Below are 17832 nucleotides of genomic sequence, written 5' to 3' on the forward strand. Positions count from 1 at the left end.
AGCTGGGACGAAGTGAGAGAGCAGCATGGACATATATACACTACCAAACGTAAAATAGATAGCTAGTGGGAAGCAGCTGCGTAGCACAGGGAGATCAGCTCAGTGCTTTGTGACCACCTAGAGGGGTGGGATAGGGAGGGTGGGAGGGAGACGCAAGAGGGAGGAGATTTGGGGATGTGTGTGTCTGTTTGTGTGTGTGTGTTTGTGTGTGTGTGTGTAGCTGATTCACTTTGTTGTACAGTGGAGGCTGACACACCATTGTGGAGCAGTTAAGCTCCAATAGAGATGTTTAAAAAAAAAAAGTCTAAGGATCCTCAAGCACTTTTGTTTATGTGGATTTTATCTGATTATATTTAATGTATGAGTAATCAGAATGGAGAAGTTTAAAAATATTTATCATCTATTATGTGATAATAACGCCCATCATAGTTTAACATGAAAAATTTATTTTATAAAAAGTATTTTTTAATAATTGTGTAGAAGAGTGGTATGGTTTTACATTTTTTGTCAAGTAGTTTACTTAGTGAAAGAAAGCTGCTTGACAAGGTGTTGTGAGGTGTCAGTTTGATTAGGTATATGAAGAAAATCTGACTGCATATGGATGTGTCATTGAGAAATGGAGCCTTACTAGACAGCCTAAAAGGGTGTCTGGGATCCCCGTTGATCCTTGGATGACACCTGGAAAACCACTCGTTTACAAATCAGATTTAAATTTGGTAATTTGCTCTTGCTAAGAAGGTATTTGATTAGTCAGAAAGTACTGTGATTCCTGCACGCTAGATTATAAAGGAATGATGTGTCTTTCCTATGAAACAAGAGCTTTACATGGAAACATTTTGAAGTTCTGTTTCCATCTAAGAGAAACAAAGGTATGATAGAGTTTATGTTTATCATTCAGGCTTTAAATTAATTCTGAGTAGCTTGTCTTCCATTTTGTAAATAGTAATATATCAGAGGTTCTTTTTTTCCTTCAAGTGGGAACCTCTTTTTTTTTTACATCTTTATCAGAGTATAATTGTTTTATAATGGTGTGTTAGTTTCTGCTCTATAACAAAGTGAATCAGTTATACACATACATATGTTCCCATATCTCTTCCCTTTTGCGTCTCCCTCCCTCCCACACTCCCTATCCCACCCCTCTAGGTGGTCACAAAGCACCGACCTGATCTCCCTGTGCCATGCGGCTGCTCCCCACTAGCTATCTACCTTACATGTGGTAGTGTATATATGTCCATGCCTCTCTCTCGCTTTGTCACAGCTCACCCTGCCTTCTCCCGATATCCTCAAGTCCACTCTCTAGTATGTCTGTGTCTTTATTCCTGTCTTACCCCTAGGTTCTCCATGACATTTTTGTTTTCTTAAATTCCATATATATGTGTTAGCATACAGTATTTGTCTTTCTCTTTCTGACTTACTTCACTCTGTATGACAGACTCTAGGTCCATCAACCTCATTACAAATAGCTCAATTTCGTTTCTTTTTATGGCTGAGTAATATTGCATTATATATATGTGCCACATCTTCTTTATCCATTCATCAAATGATGGACACTTAGGTTCTTTCCATTTCTGGGCTATTGTAAATAGAGCTAGAGTGAACATTTTGGTACATGACTCTTTTTGAATTTTGGTTTTCTCGGGGTATATGCCCAGAAGGGTATTGCTGGGTCATGTGGTAGTTCTATTTGTACTTTTTCAAGGAACCTCCATACTGTTCTCCATAGTGGCTGAACCAATTCATATTCCCACCAGCAGTGCAAGAGTGTTCCCTTTTCTCCACACCCTCTCCAACATTTATTGTTTCTAGATTTTTTGATGATGGCCATTCTGACTGGTGTGAGATGATATCTCATTGTAGTTTTGATTTGCATTTCTCTAATGATTAATGATGTTGAGCATTCTTTCATGTGTTTGTTGGCAGTCTGTATATCTTCTTTGGAGAAATGTCTATTTAGGTGTTCTGCCCATTTTTGGATTGGGTTGTTTGTTTTTTTGTTATTGAGCTGCATGAGCTGCTTGTAAATTTTGGAGATTAATCCTTTGTCAGTTGCTTCATTTGCAAATATTTTCTCCCATTCTGAGGGTTGTCTTTCGGTCTTGTTAATGGTTTCCTTTGCTGTGCAAAACTTTGAAGTTTCATTAGGTCCCATTTGTTTATTTTTGTTTTTATTTCCATTTCTCTAGGAGGTGGGTCAGAAAGGATCTTGCTGTGATTTATGTCATAGAGTGTTCTGCCTATGTTTTCCTCTAAGAGTTTGATAGTTTCTGGCCTTACATTTACGTCTTTAATCAATTTTGAGCTTATTTTTGTGTATGGTGTGAGGGAGTGTTCTAATCTCATGCTTTTACATGTACCTGTGCAGTTTTCCCAGCACCACTTATTGAAGAGGCTGTCCTTTCTCCACTGAACATTCCTGCCTCCTTTATCAAAGATAAGGTGACCATATTTGCGTGGGTTTATCTCTGGGCTTTCTATCATGTTCCATTGATCTATCTTTCTGTTTTTGTGCCAGTACCATACTGTCTTGATTACTGTAGCTTTGTAGTATAGTCTGAAGTCAGGGAGCCTGATTCCTCCAGCTCCGTTTTTCGTTCTCAAGATTGCTTTGGGGTACGAGGGGAAGATGATGGAAGAGTAAGACGCGGAGATCACCTTCCTCCCGACAGATACGCCAGAAATACATCTACACGTGGAGCAACTCCTACAGAACACCTACTGAACGCTCGCAGAAGACCTCAGACCTCCCAAAAGGCAAGAAACTCCCCACGTACCTGGGTAGGGCAAAACAAAAAAGAAAAAACAGAGACAAAAGAATAGGGACGGGACCTGCACCAGTGGGAGAGAGCTGTGAAAGAGGAAAGGTTTCCACACACTAGGAAGCCCCTTTGTGGGCGAAGACTGGGGGTGGCAGAGCGGGGGAGCTTCGAAGCCGCGGAAGAGAGCGCAGCCACAGGGGTGCGGAGGGCAAAGCGGGGAGATTCCCACATAGAGGATCAGTGCTGAGTGGCACTCACCAGCCCGAGAGGCTTGTCTGCTCACCCGCTGGGGTGGGCGGGGCTGTGAGCTGAGGCTCAGGCTTCCGTCCGCAGGGAGAGGACTGTGGTTGGCAGCGTGAACACAGCCTGAAGGGGTTAGTGCACCACAGCTACCTGGGAGGGAGTCAAGGAAAAGGTCTGGAAAAGACTTTTTCTTTCCTCTTTGTTTCCTGGTGTGGGAGGAGAGGGGATTAAGAGCGCTGCTTAAAGGAGACGGGCGTGAGCCGTGGCTAAAAGCACGGACTCCAGATGGGTAGAAGAAGCTAAGGCTGCTGCTGCCGCCACCAACATCCTGTGTGCAAGCACAGGTCACTACCCACACCTCCCTTCTGGGGAGCCTGTGCAGCCCGCCACTGCGAGTTCCCGGGATCCAGGGAGAATTTCCCCGGGAGAACGCACGGCAAGCCTCAGGCTGCTGCAACGTCACGCTGGCCTCTGCCGCTGCAGGCTCACCCCACACTCTGTGCCCCTCCCTCCCCCCAGCCTGAGTGAGCCAGAGCCCCCAAATCAGCGGCTCCTTTAACCCCGTCCTGTCTGAGGGAAAAACAGACGCCCTCCGGTGACCTACACGCAGAGGCAGGGCCAAATCCAAATCTGAGCCCCTGGGAGCTGTGAGAACAAAGAAGAGAAGGGGAAATCCCTCCCAGCAGCCCCAGGAGCAGCGGATTAAAGCTCCACAATCAACTTGATGTACCTGCATCTGTGGAATACATGAATACACAACGAATCATTCCAAATTGAGGAGTTGGACTTTGAGATGAAGATTTATGATTTTTTCCCTTTTCCTCTTCTTGTGAGTGTGTATGTGTATGCTTCTGTGTGAGATTTTGTCTGTATAGCTTTGCTTCCATCATTTGTCCTAGGGTTCTATCCGTCCGTTTTTTTAAAATAATTTTTTCTTAATAATTATTTTTTATTTTAATAACTTTATTTTACTTTATCTTTCTTGCATTCTTTCTATCCTTCCTTCCCACCTTTAGACAACGAATCATCCCATATTGAGGAGGTGGACTTTGAGAGAAAGATTTATGATGTTTTCCCCTTTTTCTCTTTTTGTGAGTGTGTACATGTATGCATCTCTATCAGATTTTGTCTGTATAGCTTTGCTTCCACCACTTGTCCTAGGGTTCTGTCCATTTGGTTTTTTGTTTCTGTTTTGTTGTTTATGTTTTGTTTTTAAACAAATTTTTTCTTGATAATTATTTTTTTAATTTAATAACTCTATTATATTTTACTTTAGTTTATTTTTCTTTATCTTCTTTCTTTCTTTCTTTTTTCCTTCCTTCCCTCCTTCCTTCGTTCCTTCTTTCCTCCCTCCCTCCCTCCTTTCTTTCCTTCTTTCCTTCTTTCTTCCTCCTTCCTTCCTTCCTTCTTTCCTTTCTTTCTTCCTTCCTTCCTTTGTTTGTTTCTTTCTTTCTTTCTTCCTACTTCTACTAATTCTTTCTCTCTACTTTTTTCCCATTTATTCTGAGCTGTGTGGATGAAAGGCTCTTGGTGCTGCAGCCAGGAGTCAGTGCTGTGCCTCTGAGGTGGGAGAGCCAACTTCAGGGCCCTGGTCAACAAGAGACCTCCCAGCTCCACATAATATCACATGGCGAAAACCTCCCAGAGATCTCCATCTCAATGCCAGCACCCAGCTTCACTCAACAACCAGCAAGCTACAGTGCTGGACACCCTATGCCAAAAAACTAGATAAAAAGGAACACAAAGCCACCCATTAACAGAGAGGCTGCCTAAAATCATAATAAGTCCACAGACACCCCAAAACAAACCACGAGACGTGGACCTGCACACCAGAAAGACAAGATCCAGCCTCATCCACCAGAGCACAGGCACTAGTCCCCTCCACCAGGAAGCCTACACAACCCACTGAACCAACCTTAGCCACTGGGGACAGACACCAAAAACAATGGGAACTATGAACCTGCAGCCTGCAAAAGGGAGACCCCAAACACAGATAAGCAAAATGGAAAGACAGAAAGACACAGCAGAAGAAGGAGCAAGATAAAAACCCACCAAACCTAACAAATGAAGAGGAAATAGGCAGTCTACCTGAAAAAGAATTCAGAATAATGATAGTAAAGATGATCCAAAATCTTGGAAATAGAATAGACAAAATGCAAGAAACATTTAAAAGGACCTAGAAGAACTAAAGATGAAACAAACAACAATGAACAACACAATAAATGAAATTAAAAATACTCTAGATAGGATCATTAGCAGAATAACTGAGGCAGAAGAAAGGATAAATGAACTGGAAGATAAAATAGTTGAAATAACTACTGCAGAGCAGAATAAAGAAGAATGAATAAAACTGAGGACAGTCTCAGAGACCTCTGGGAAAACATTAAACACACCAACATACGAATTATAGGTGTTCCAGAAGAAAAAGAGAGAAAGAAAGGGACTGAGAAAATATTTGAAGAGATGATACTTGAAAACTTCCCTAATATGGGAAAGGAAATAGTTAATCAAGTCCAGGAAGCACAAGGAGTCCCATACAGGATAAATCCAAGTAGAAATATGCCAAGACACATATCAGTCAAACTGTCAAAAATTAAATACAAAGAAAACATATTAAAAGCAGCAAGGGAAAAACAACAAATAACACACAACAGAATCCCCATAAGGTTAACAGCTGATCTTTCCGCAGAAACTCTGCAAGTCAGAAGGGAGTGGCAAGACGTATTTAAAGTGATGAAGGAGAAAATCCTACACCCAAGATTACTCTACCCAGGAAGGATCTCATTCAGCTTTGATGGTTAAATTAAAACCTTTACAGACAAGCAAAAGCTGAGAGAGTTCAGCATCACCAAACCATTTCACAATTTGTATGGAAACACAAAAGACCCCGATACTCAAAGCAACCTTGAGAACAAAAAACGGAGCTGGAGAACTCAGGCTCCCTGATTTCAGACTATGCTACAAAGCTATAGTAATCAAGACAGTATGGTACTGGCATAAAAACAGAAAGATAGATCAATGGAACAGGATAGAAATCCCAGACATAAATCCATACACATATGGTTACCTTATCTTTGATAAAGTAGGCAGGAGTGTTCAGTGGAAAAAGGAAAGTCACTTCAATAAGTGGTGCTGGGAAAACTGGACAGGTACATGTAAAACTATAAGATTAGATCACTCCCTAACACCATACACAAAAATAAGCTCAAAATGGATGAAAGACCTAAAGGTAAGGCTAGAAACTATCAAACTCTTAGAGGACAACATAGGCAGAACGCTCTGTGACATCAATCACAGCAAGACCCTTCTTGCCCCACCTCGTAGAGAAATGGAAATTAAAAAAAAATAAACAAATGGGACCTAATGAAACTTCAAAGCTTTTGCACAATTAAGGAAACCATAAACAAGACCAAAAGACAACCCTAAGAATGGAGAAAATATTTGCAAATGAAGGAAATGAGAAAGGATTAATCTCCAAAATTTACAAGCAGCCCTGCAGCTCAATAACAAAAAAACAAACAACCCAATCCAAAAATGGGCAGAAGACCTAAATAGACATTTCTCCAAAGAAGATATACAGACTGTCAACAAACACATGAAAGAATGCTCACCTTCGTTAATCATTAGAGAAATGCAAATCAATACTACCATGAGATATCATCTCACACCAGTCAGAATGGCCATCATCAAAACATTTAGAAACAATAAATGTTGGACAGGTTTTGGAGAAAAGGGAACACTCTTGTAGTGCTGGGGGGAATGTGAAGTGGTACAGCCTCTATGGAGAACAGTATGGAGGTTCCTTAAAAAACTACAAATAGAACTACCATATGACGCAGCAATCCCACTACTGGGCATATACCCTGAGAAAACCGTAATTCAAAAAGAGTCATGTACCAAAATGTTCATTGCACCTCTATTTACAATAGACCGGAGATGGAAAGAACCTAAGTGTCCATCATTTGATGAATGGATAAAGAAGATGTGGCACATATATACAATGGAATATTACTCAGCCATAAAAAGAAACGAAATTGAGCTATTGGTAATGAGGTGGATAGACCTAGAGTCTGTCATACAGAGTGAAGTAAGTCAGAAAGAGAAAGACAAATACTGTATGCTAACACATATATATGGAATTTAAGAAAACAAAAATGTCATGAAGAACCTAGGGGTGAGACAGGAATAAAGACACAGACATACTAGAGAATGGACTTGAGGATACGGGGAAGGGGGAAGTGTGAGCTGTGACAAAGCAAGAGAGAGACATGGACATATATACACTACCAAACATAAGATAGATAGCTAGTGGGAAGCAGCCGCACAGCACAGGGAGATCAGCTCGGTGCTTTGTGACTGCCTGGAGGGTGGGATAGGGAGGGTGGGAGGGATGGAGATGCAAGAGGGAAGAGATACGGTAACATATATATGTATATGTATAACTGATTCACTTTGTTATAAAGCAGAAACTAACACACCATTGTAAAACAGTTATACCCCGATAAAGATGTAAAAAAAAAAAAAAAGATTGCTTTGGATATTCGGGGTCTCTTGTGTTTCCATACAAATTGTGAAATTTTTTGTTCTAGTTTTGTGAAAAATGCCAGTGGTAGTTTGATAGGGATTGCATTGAATCTGTAGTTTGCTTTGGGTAGTAGAGTCATTTTCACAATGTTGATTTTTCCAATCCAAGAACATGGTATATCTCTCCATCTAGTAGTATCATCTTTAATTTCTTTCATCAGTGTCTTATAATTTTCTGCATACAGGTCTTTTGTCTCCTTAGGCAGGTTTATTCCTAGATATTTTATTCTTTTGTTACAGTGGTAAATGGGAGTGTTTTCTTAATTTCACTTTCAGATTTTTCATCATTATTGTATAGGAATGCCAGAGATTTCTGTGCATTAACTTTGTATCCTGCTACTTTACCAAATTCATAGATTAGCTCTAGTAGTTTTCTGGTAGCATTTTTAGGTTTCTCCATGTATAATATCATGTCCTCTGCAAACAGTGACAGCTTTACTTCTTCTTTTCCGATTTTGAATCCTTTTATTTCCTTTTCTCTGTGATTGCTGTGGCTAAAACTTCCAAAACTATGTTGAAAAAGAGTGGTGAGAGTGGGCAACCTTGTGTTTTTCCTGATCTTAATGGAAATGCTTTCAGTTTTTCACCATTTAGGACGATGTTGGCTGGGGGTTTGTCATATATGGCCTTTATTATGTTGAGGAAAGTTCCCTCTATGCCTACTTTCTGCAGGGTTTTTATCATAAATGGGTGTTGAATTTTGTTGAAAGCTTTCTCTGCATCCAATGAGATGATCATATGGTTATTCTACTTCAATTTGTTAATATGGTGTATCACGTTGATTGATTTGCGTATATTGAAGAATCCTTGCATTCTTGGAAAAAACGCCACTTGATTATGGTGTATGATCCTTCTTTTGTTGTTGTTGTACGCAGGCTTCTCAGTTTTGTGGCCTGTACCGTGCGGAGCACAGGCTTAGCGGCCATGGCTCACGGGCCCAGCCGCTCTGTGGCATGTGGCACGAACTCCTGTCCCCTGCATCGGCAGGCGGACTCTCAACCGCTGCGCCACCCAGGCAAGCCTGTATGATACTTTTAATGTGCTGTTGGATTCTGTTTGCTAGTATTTTGTTGAGGATTTTTGCATCTATGTTCATCAGTGATATTGGCCTGTAGTTTTCTTTCTTTGCGACATCCTTGTCTGGTTTTGGTATCAAGAAGAGGGTGGCCTCATAGAATGAGTTTGGAAGTGTTCCTCCCTCTGCTATATTTTGGAAGAGTTTGAGAAGGATAGCTGTTAGCTCTTCTCTAAATGCTTGATAGAAGTCGCCTGTGAAGCCATCTGGTCCTGGGCTTTTGTTTGTTGTAAGATTCTTAATCACAGTTTCAATTTCTGTGCTTGTGATTTGTCTGTTCATATTTTCTATTTCTTCCTGATTTAGTCTTGGCAGGTTGTGCATTTCTAAGAATTTGTCCATTTCTTCCAGGTTGTCCATTTTATTGGCATAGAGTTGCTTGTAGTAATCTCTCATGATCTTTTGTATTTCTGCAGTGTCAGTTGTTACTTCTCCTTTCTCATTTCTAATTCTATTGATTTGAGTCTTCTCCCTTTTTTCTTTATGAGTCTGGCTAATGGTTTGTCAATTTGGTTTATCTTCTCAAAGAACCAGCTTTTAGTTTTATTGATCTTTGCTGTCATTTCCTTCATTTCTTTTTCATTTATTTCTGATCTTATTTTTATAATTTCTTTCCTTCTGCTAACTTTGGGGTTTTTTTGTTCTTCTTTCTCTAATTGCTTTAGGTGCAAGGTTAGGTTGTTTATTTGAGATGTTTCTTGCTTCTTAAGGTGGGCTTGTATTGCTATAAACTTCCCTCTTAAAACTGCTTTCGCTGCATCCCACAGGTTGTGGTTCATCATGTCTCCATTGTCGTTTGTTTCTAGGTGTTTTTGGATTTCCTCTTTGATTTCTTCAGTGATCACTTTATTATTAAGTAGTGTATTGTTTAGCCTCCATGTGTTTGTATTATTTTACAGATCTTTTCCTGTAATTGATATCTAGTCTCATAACGTTTGGTCAGAAAAGATACTTGATATAATTTCAATTTTCTTAAATTTACCAATGCTTGATTTGTGACCCAAGATATGATCTATCCTGGAAAATGTTCCATGAGCACTTGAGAAAAATGTGTATTCTGTTGTTTTTGGATGGAATGTCCTATACATATCAATTAAGTCCATCTTGTTTAATGTATCATTTAAAGCTTGTGTTTCCCTTTTTATTTTCATTTTGGATGATCTGTCCATTGGTGAAAGTGGGTTGTTAAAGTCCCCTACTATGAATGTGTTACTGTCGATTTTCCCTTTTATAGCTGTTAGTATTTGACTTATGTTTTGAGGTGCTTCTATGTTGGGTGCATAAATATTTACAATTGTTATATCTTCTTCTTGGATCAATCCCTTGATCATTATGTAGTGTCCTTCTTTGTCTCTTCTAACAGTCTTTACTTTAAAGTCTATTTTGTCTGATATAAGAATTGCTACTCCAGCTTTCTTTTGGTTTGCATTTGCATGGAATATATTTTTGCATCCCCTTACTTTCAGTCTGTATGTGTCTCTAGGTCTGAAGTGGGTCTCTTGTAGACAGCATACATATGGGTCTGGTTTTTGTATCCATTCAGCCAGTCTGTGTCTTTTGATGGGAGCATTTAGTCCCTTTACATTTAAGGTAATTATCGATATGTATGTTCCTATTCCCATTTTCTTAATTGTTTTGGGTTCATTATTGTAGGTCTTTTCCTTCTCTTGTGTTACTTGCCTAGAGACGTTCCTTTAGCATTTGTTGTAAAGCTGGTTTGGTGGTGCTGAAGTCTCTCAGCTTTTGCTTGTCTGTGAAGGTTTTAATTTCTCCATCAAATCTGAATGAGATCCTTGCTGGGTAGAGTAATCTTGGTTGCAGGTTTATCTCCTCCATCACTTTAAATATGTCCTGCCAGTTCCTTCTGGCTTGCAGAGTTTCTGCTGTAAGATCAGCTGTTAATCTTATGGGGATTCCCTTGTGTGTTATTTGTTGTTTTTCCCTTGCTGCTTTTAATATGTTTTCTTTGTGTTTAATTTTTGACAGTTTGATTAGTATTTGTCTTGGCGTATTTCTCCTTGGATTTATCCTGTATGGGACTCTCTGTCCTTCCTCAAGTTGATTAACTATTTCCTTTCCCATATTGGCGAAGTTTTCAAGTATAAAATCTTCAAATATTTTGTCAGTCCCTTTCTTTTTCTCTTCTTCTTCTGGAGCCCCTATAATTCGAATATTGGTGCGTTTAATGTTGTCCCAGAGGTCTCTGAGACTGTCCTGAGTTCTTGTCATTCTTTTTTCTTTATTCTGCTCTGCAGTAGTTATTTCCACTATTTTATCTTCCAGGTCAGTTATCCGTTCTTCTGCCTCAGTAATTCTGCTATTGATCCCATCTAGAGTATTTTTAATTTCATTTATTGTGTTGTTCATCGTTGCTTGTTTCTTAAGTTCTTCTAGGTCCTTTTAAATGTTTCTTGCATTTTCTCTATTCTATTTCCAAGATTTTGTATCATCTTTATTATCATTATTCTGAATTCTTTTTTCAGGTAGACCTCCTATTTCCTCTTCATTTGTTAGGTCTGGTGGGTTTTTACCTTGCTCCTTCATCTACTGTGTGTTTTTCTGTCTTCTCATTTTGCTTATCTTACTGTGTTTGGGGTCTTCTTTTTGCAGGCTGCAGGTTCGTAGTTCCCATTGTTTTTGGTGTCTGTCTCCAGTGACTAAAGTTCGTTCAGTGTGTTGTGTAGGCTTCCTGGTGTAGGGGACTAGTGCCTGTGTTCTGGTGGATGAGGCTGGATCTTGTCTCTCTGGTGGGCAAGTCCATGTCTGGTGGTGTGTTTTGGGGTGCCTGTGGACTTACTATGATTTTAGGCATCCTCTCTGCTAATGGGTGGGGTTGTGTTCCTGTCTTTCTAGTTGTTTGTCATAGGGTGTCCAGCACTGTAGTTTTCTAGTCGTTGAGTTGAGCTGGGTCTTGGCATTGAGATGGAGATCTCTGGGAATTATTTGCCGTTTGATATTATATGAAGCTGGGAGGTCTTTTGTGGACCAGTGTCCTGAAGTTGGCTCTCCCACCTCCAAGCCACAGCACTGACACCTGTCTGGAGCACCAAGAGCCTTTCATCATGGCTTGTAATAAAAGGGAGAAAAAGTAGAAAGAAAGAAAGAAAGAGAAGGAAAGTAAGAAAGACAGAAAGGACGGAAGAAAGAGAAGATAAAGTAAAATAAAGTAAGATGAAATAAAATAAAGTTATAAAAGTAAATAATTATTGAAAAAAATTTTGTTTAAAAAAGAAAAAGCAAAACAAAATAAAAACCGACAGATAGAACCCTAGGACAGATGGTGGAAACAAAGCTATGCAGAGAAAATCTCATACAGAAGCATACACATACACAGTCACAACAAGAGGAAAAGGGGAAAAAAATCATAAATCTTGCTGTCAAATTCCACCTTTTCAATTTGGGCTGATTCATTGTCTACTCAGGTATTCCACAGATGCAGGTACATCGAGTTGATTGTGGAGCTTTAATCCGCTGCTCCTGAGGCTGCTGGGAGAGATTTCCCTTTCTCTTCTTTCTTCTCACAGCTCCTGGGGCTCAGCTTTGGATTTGGCCCCGCCTCAGCGTGTAGGTCGCCTGAGGGCATCTGTTCTTTGCTCAGAGAGGACGGGGTTAGTGGAGCAGGTGCTTCGGAGAATTTGGCTCACTCAGGGGGGTGGTGAGAGAGGGGTACGGAGTGCGGGGCGAGCCTGCGGCGGCAGAGGCCGGCGGGACGTTGCACCAGCCTGAGGCTCGCCATGCGTTCTCCTGGGTGAGTTGTCCCTGGATCCCGGGACACTGGCAGTGGCGGGCTGCACAGGCTCCGCGGAAGAGGGGTGTGGATAGTGACCTGTGCTCGCACACAGGCTTGTTGGTGGCGGCAGCAGCAGCCTTAGCGTCTCATGCCTGTCTCTGGGGTCCGCGCTTTTAGCCATGGCTCGCACCCATCTCTGGACCTCCTTTAAGCAGTGCTCTTATTCCCCTCTCCTTGCACACCAGGAAACAAAGAGGGAAGAAAAAGTCTCTTGCCTCTTCGGCAGGTCCAGACTTTCCGGACTCCCTCCCGGCTAGCCGTGGTGCACTAATCCCCTGCAGGCTGTGTTCACGCCGCCAACCACAGTCCTCTCCCTGTGCTCCCTGTGCCTCAGCTTGCAGCCCCGCCCACCCCGGCGGGTGAGCTGACCAGCCTCTCGGGCTGGTGAGTGCCGTTCGGCACCAATCCTCTGTGCGGGAATCTCCCCACTTTGCCCTCCGCAGCCCTGTTGCTGCGCTGTCCTCCACTTCTCCGAAGCTTTCACCCTCTGACCCCCGCAGTCTCTGCCCTCGAAGGGGCTTCCTAGTGTGTTGGAAACCTTTCCTCCTTCACAGCTCCCTCCCACTGGTGCAGGTCCCGTCCCTATCCTTTTGTCTGTGTTTATTCTTTTTTATTTTGCCCTACCCAGGTACGTGGGGACTTTCTTACCTTTTGGGAGGTCTGAGGTCTTCTGCCAGCGTTCAGTAGGTGTTCTGTAGGAGCTGTTCCACGTTTAGATGTATTTCTGGTGTACCTGTGGGGAGGAAGGTGATCTCCGCATCTTACTCTTCCGCCATCTTCCCCTCGTTCCCGGTATATCAGTTTTGCTTATCAGTAATAGTCAAAACTTTGTAACTCTGGCTGCTGCCAAAGTTCACCTCCTTCTGGTTTCCTCTCCTTGAGCATTTTGCCTTCCGTAACAGGTGGAAAACTTTGTTTAATGGGTTCTTTCCACTGCCACGTATCAAAATGCAATCATTTTGATTTATAAATCAGTCTTTCATTATAAAGGCAAGATTAATCAGTCCCCACAGTTCAACAATTATTTATTATATGTGTAGGGCTCTAGTCTCGGCAGTTAGCTTGCTACAGTAGGAGAAAAATATTCTAGAAAATTATGAAGTAGGAGAAGGCAGAAGGAAGAAGAAATATATACCTCCAACCCATATCAACCCATGACTGTTGATATTTTGTTTTATTTGATTGTGATCTTTTATTCTCTAGATACAAGAATTGCATTTATTTTTTGCCTTGAAGACTGCCTAGGATGAGGGAATCAGATTTATTCCAAGGAAATCCAGTAGCTTTCTATGAGCCCTGCCTTTGAACCCATCTGCTGGATTCCCATCCATCTGTCTATTTACCTGCCTGTCCACCCACTCATCCTCCCATCCATCCATCTTATCTCTCTATCCATACATCTGTTCCATCACACATCCAACTTCTAGTGTGGATCACTTGCACTGTTCAGGATTCTAGAGGTACTTTGTGAAATAAAACAAAAACAGTTATCTTGGAACTTGTGACATAGGTGTGCTTTTAGAACTGATAGTCATTAATCTGTTTTGGCGGAATATATAGTTTAATTTCTTGTTAGGAAAATATACTTGGCAACTTTGAAATCCACCAGTGGACTGTTTTTGTACCTACAGGATTATACTTCAGGAAAAAAGAAACTGTCTCCTGATGCCACTGGAAGAAGCCACCTGACTAATGTCCTATCTCCAGTCCCAGTTACAAAGGTAGGTAACTTGATTATCATGTTATAACATAGTGGCTGTGAACTTCATGATTCATTTAGCCTGGTTTTCTCTCCCAGAACTTAGAACCTGCAGTGGTTGTAAGCACAGGACAGGAAAGTGAAGACAGGGTATTTTTAAGATGAGCTGCTTATATATGACACGAGGAATATGAGGAGAACCAAATGTGACTTCAGAATAATGAATCTTAAGTCGGATTTATCGAAGGATTTTGTCACTCACAGCATCAGGACTGTATATATCCATCTACATAGACGCATACATACGCGTTTAATTATTTACTTTTAAGATATTCATTTTAGTTAGGCATGAATATCTTTAAAATCCGATTTGGATGCTCAGTAAGAGCTCCAGTTTTCAAGCACTTACCGTATCGTGAAGTGTAGTGTTAAGGGCTTTCTGTGTATTATTTTCTCAGTTCTCCCCCTCACAGCGCCTTGAGGCAGGAACCGCTGTCATCCCAGCGCAGGGTGAGAAGGTGGGAGGCTGGGAAAGGGCAAAGCCCTTGACCAAATCAAACGCATTCAGCTAGTCTTGAGTGTGAGTTGGAACTTGAACTCGAGCAAGAGCCCTTGAAGTTAACTACTGCTCTCGACCGGCATTCAAAGAAACAAAGGAAATATTTACGAAGGGGCGGGGGTGGGGGGGTGTCTTAAAATGCTCAGAGGTGTTGAAGAGGCGCCAGGGTGAACGGGCCCGAGGCAGAGTGTTGCTCCTTGTGGAGCAGACCGGAGGCGCGGCTCCCGGTGGGGACGGGCAGGCTCCAGTCGCGGGCTCCAGGCTGCTCTTCTCGTTTCAGCCTGTCCGCCAGCACCCTGACCATCTCCTTGGGGAGCAGCCGCGGCTCCCTGGCCTCCAGCTGGGGCTTCCTGAGCTCCGTCAGCTTCACTGACATCTATGGCCTCCCTCAGTACGAGAAGCCCGACGCCGAGGGTGGCCAGCTCCTGGACGCCTTCGAAGTGGCGGGCATGGGCACCCTGGACAGGCTGTGCGCTCAGGCCTCCACCATGGGGGAAGAAGACCCGCCTGGCGCGGTGTCCCTGCCGCTTCACGGGTGCCCCAGGGACAGGGAAGGACCTCGCGAGCGAGGACCCCAAGCGGCTGCCGCTCCCACGGCTGCAAGTACGTACTGATGGGTCCGGTGGGTGCCCCGGGGCGGGGGAGGAAAGGTCTCGAGTTCAGGGAGGAAGCTGCGTGCATCCGCATAGAAGCCAGCTGGCTCTGCTGTGGCCTAGTGAGCCCTCAGCTTAGGACCCTCCAGGGCAAGAGGAGGCCCCCACACCCGCCCGCTCGCTAGCTCGCTCGTTCTGCGTGCTTTTGCCCTGGGTGCTTGAAATGTCATGGAAACTGGCAAAGTAGTCTTTCCCAGGCATTTGGCTTGTTTTCAGAATATACTTATTTGTCAAAAATGAGACAGTTCCTCCTCATTCGGAGGCTGCTAAAGAAGTACTCGGGCCTTAATGAAGTCTCCGGGGCGTGTGCCCACATGCAATGTTCTGTGTGTGCCCGCCTCAGACCAGCCTTGGGACTGCTGTCTGGCTGTGGCCCGGCAGAAATCTCTACTGACGTTGGCCTTGTGACTTCATCTCTTCATCATTTGTTCCCAGAATTTTCAAAGACTTAATTCTGTCAAACAGGAAATGACAGTATTTTGCATGATTTCAGAAGTTGTCCCAGTAAGCATTAGTCATTTCTACCAAATTACTTTCTCTGGTATTCTTCAAATCCTTGCCTACTCAACTCTAACTGCATATCCTTGGGCACACCCTTAGACCTGGTTGACTCTCGGCTTCATTGCTCTTCAACAAATACACCATTTTGTTACCCATGGGTTATATACATAGTACTAGTTTCTCTTAGTGAAGAGAAAGTTCTCTTAGCATTTACATATCTAATGACAGACCAGCTATGTTCTGAATCAGTCCCTTGGCTAATTGGCACCTCCATTGTTTTCCTGTCTTTTTTGTTTGCAAATGCTGCTTATACATTATTTCAACATCCCAATATAAATTATTTCCATAGTTCGTATGCATATGTAAGCTGCATTTACTTTGTTCTTTTTTATACACATATACTCTTGTCCATTTGCACTCATTGTCTAACTTTACTCTTTTCTTTTCCCTTTGCAAACTTTCCTTAAAACTTTTCCATTTTCACTTATTGTCTAGCCTTTACTCTTCTTTTCCCTGTGCAAACTTTTCTTTTCGCTATGCAAACCGTCCGAAATATAGAAGTATCAATCCAGTTATACACAAAGTCAGCAAAAGATTTAAGGACCCCTTTCGGTCCACGGGAGAGACTGGGTGGGAAGGAGAAGAGCTGACTTGATTTCCTTATTTTTCATCCACTACTTGGTGGTGGATGTTATAGTTCTTCAAGCTTCTTAGACTGGGAGGTCTTTGCTATCGGTACGGTCAGATACTGCCACCTGGTAGTGCGTTCACATATGAGTGGAATTGGGCCCTTACAAACTAGAGGTACTTGACTCAGTGAATGGATCCTGACAGGTGCTTGCGCAGGGCTGGGTGAGCAGCTTCAGGCATGGACACAGGGTGACTCCTTGCCTCCCTTGATGCTTGTGGGAATGCCTGAGCCTAGAGTCATTGCAGCTTCATAAAGTTGGTGAGGATCTCAGTACTCGTTATAATAACCCCACCCCTCATTTATGACGCCCGAGGTCATGTAGTTCCCTCCACTCTCCAGTCTGACTAAGAACAGTACAGTCTAAGTTTGACTCAAGCAAGCTTTAGTGAGAAAAATTTTAGTAACATAAAATTCAGAATTTCCCATTGTGTTTTAAGTCAGTCTGAGGGGACAGAAGGTGGGGCAAGGGAGTGGGGAAATAAACTGTCATCTTTATCCGTTTTTACATGTTTACTACAGTTTTATATTCCCCACACTTTAAAAGTCAAATGTGTCACGATTCTAAAATCTGTTCCTGTTTTCATTTCGCACTGGTGTTTGCTAATATAAGTCCATAAATATTTTGACTTTGTTCATCTGTTTATTGATGTTTTTATTACATTCATACCCTGTTTAAAATTGTTGTCTTAAATTCTACAGTTTTTTCACTTTGTGCTTTTTTTTTTTTATCTCTTTTCTCATGCGGCTCGACAGAAACGTTCACTGTAAGTGACCTTGGACGTCTCCTTCGCCTTGCTGGTCAGGCTGTGCCACATCTTTGTGCAGTGAATCAGTGTATTTAGGATGGTCGGGGTGTGGTCAGGAAGGGCATAGCTCATAGCTGTGCTTTAATGTAGCTCAACAGTTGCTCTTATTATTGTTGTTGTCGTTTGAACGGTATTCATCCTGGCTATGAAAGTTGTGTAAGAACTTTTCTAAGAGCTTGACGTATTTTTTCCTTCTTGCGTTTTTTCCCCAGACTTTAACACTTTCATTATTTTAATATGCCAGCTGGCAGCTTTGCCCACGATGTGATTTTCCTTATACTTTCCTCCCTTTTGTCAAGCAGCGTTGCTGTCCTTAGGTCTCAGTGTCTGTTTGTCTGTGTTTAATGATGGAAAGGTCTGAGGTTTATAAAATGAACGTGTGGAAGCTTGTTTATTCCTTACTTCACTGGCATTGCTCCCCACTCTCCGTCTCGTTGCCTTGAAGCCCAAGAGCAGATGGTTGCGGTGTGTACTG

At 42.3% G+C, this 17832-nt stretch overlaps 1 protein-coding gene across 1 annotated transcript in view; it reads left to right on the forward strand.

Annotated features, from left to right (window-relative positions):
- LOC117310625 (protein WWC3-like) overlaps positions 1-17832 on the forward strand; it is a 160262-nt gene that overhangs the window by 102772 nt on the left and 39658 nt on the right. Inside the window, 2 exon segments of the mRNA XM_073799779.1 lie at positions 14080-14169; positions 14987-15309. Of these exon segments, the coding sequence (XP_073655880.1) occupies positions 14080-14169; positions 14987-15309 (413 nt within the window).

The sequence above is a fragment of the Tursiops truncatus genome (genome assembly GCF_011762595.2).
Source record: "Tursiops truncatus isolate mTurTru1 chromosome Y unlocalized genomic scaffold, mTurTru1.mat.Y SUPER_Y_unloc_1, whole genome shotgun sequence".
NCBI lineage: Eukaryota > Metazoa > Chordata > Mammalia > Artiodactyla > Delphinidae > Tursiops > Tursiops truncatus.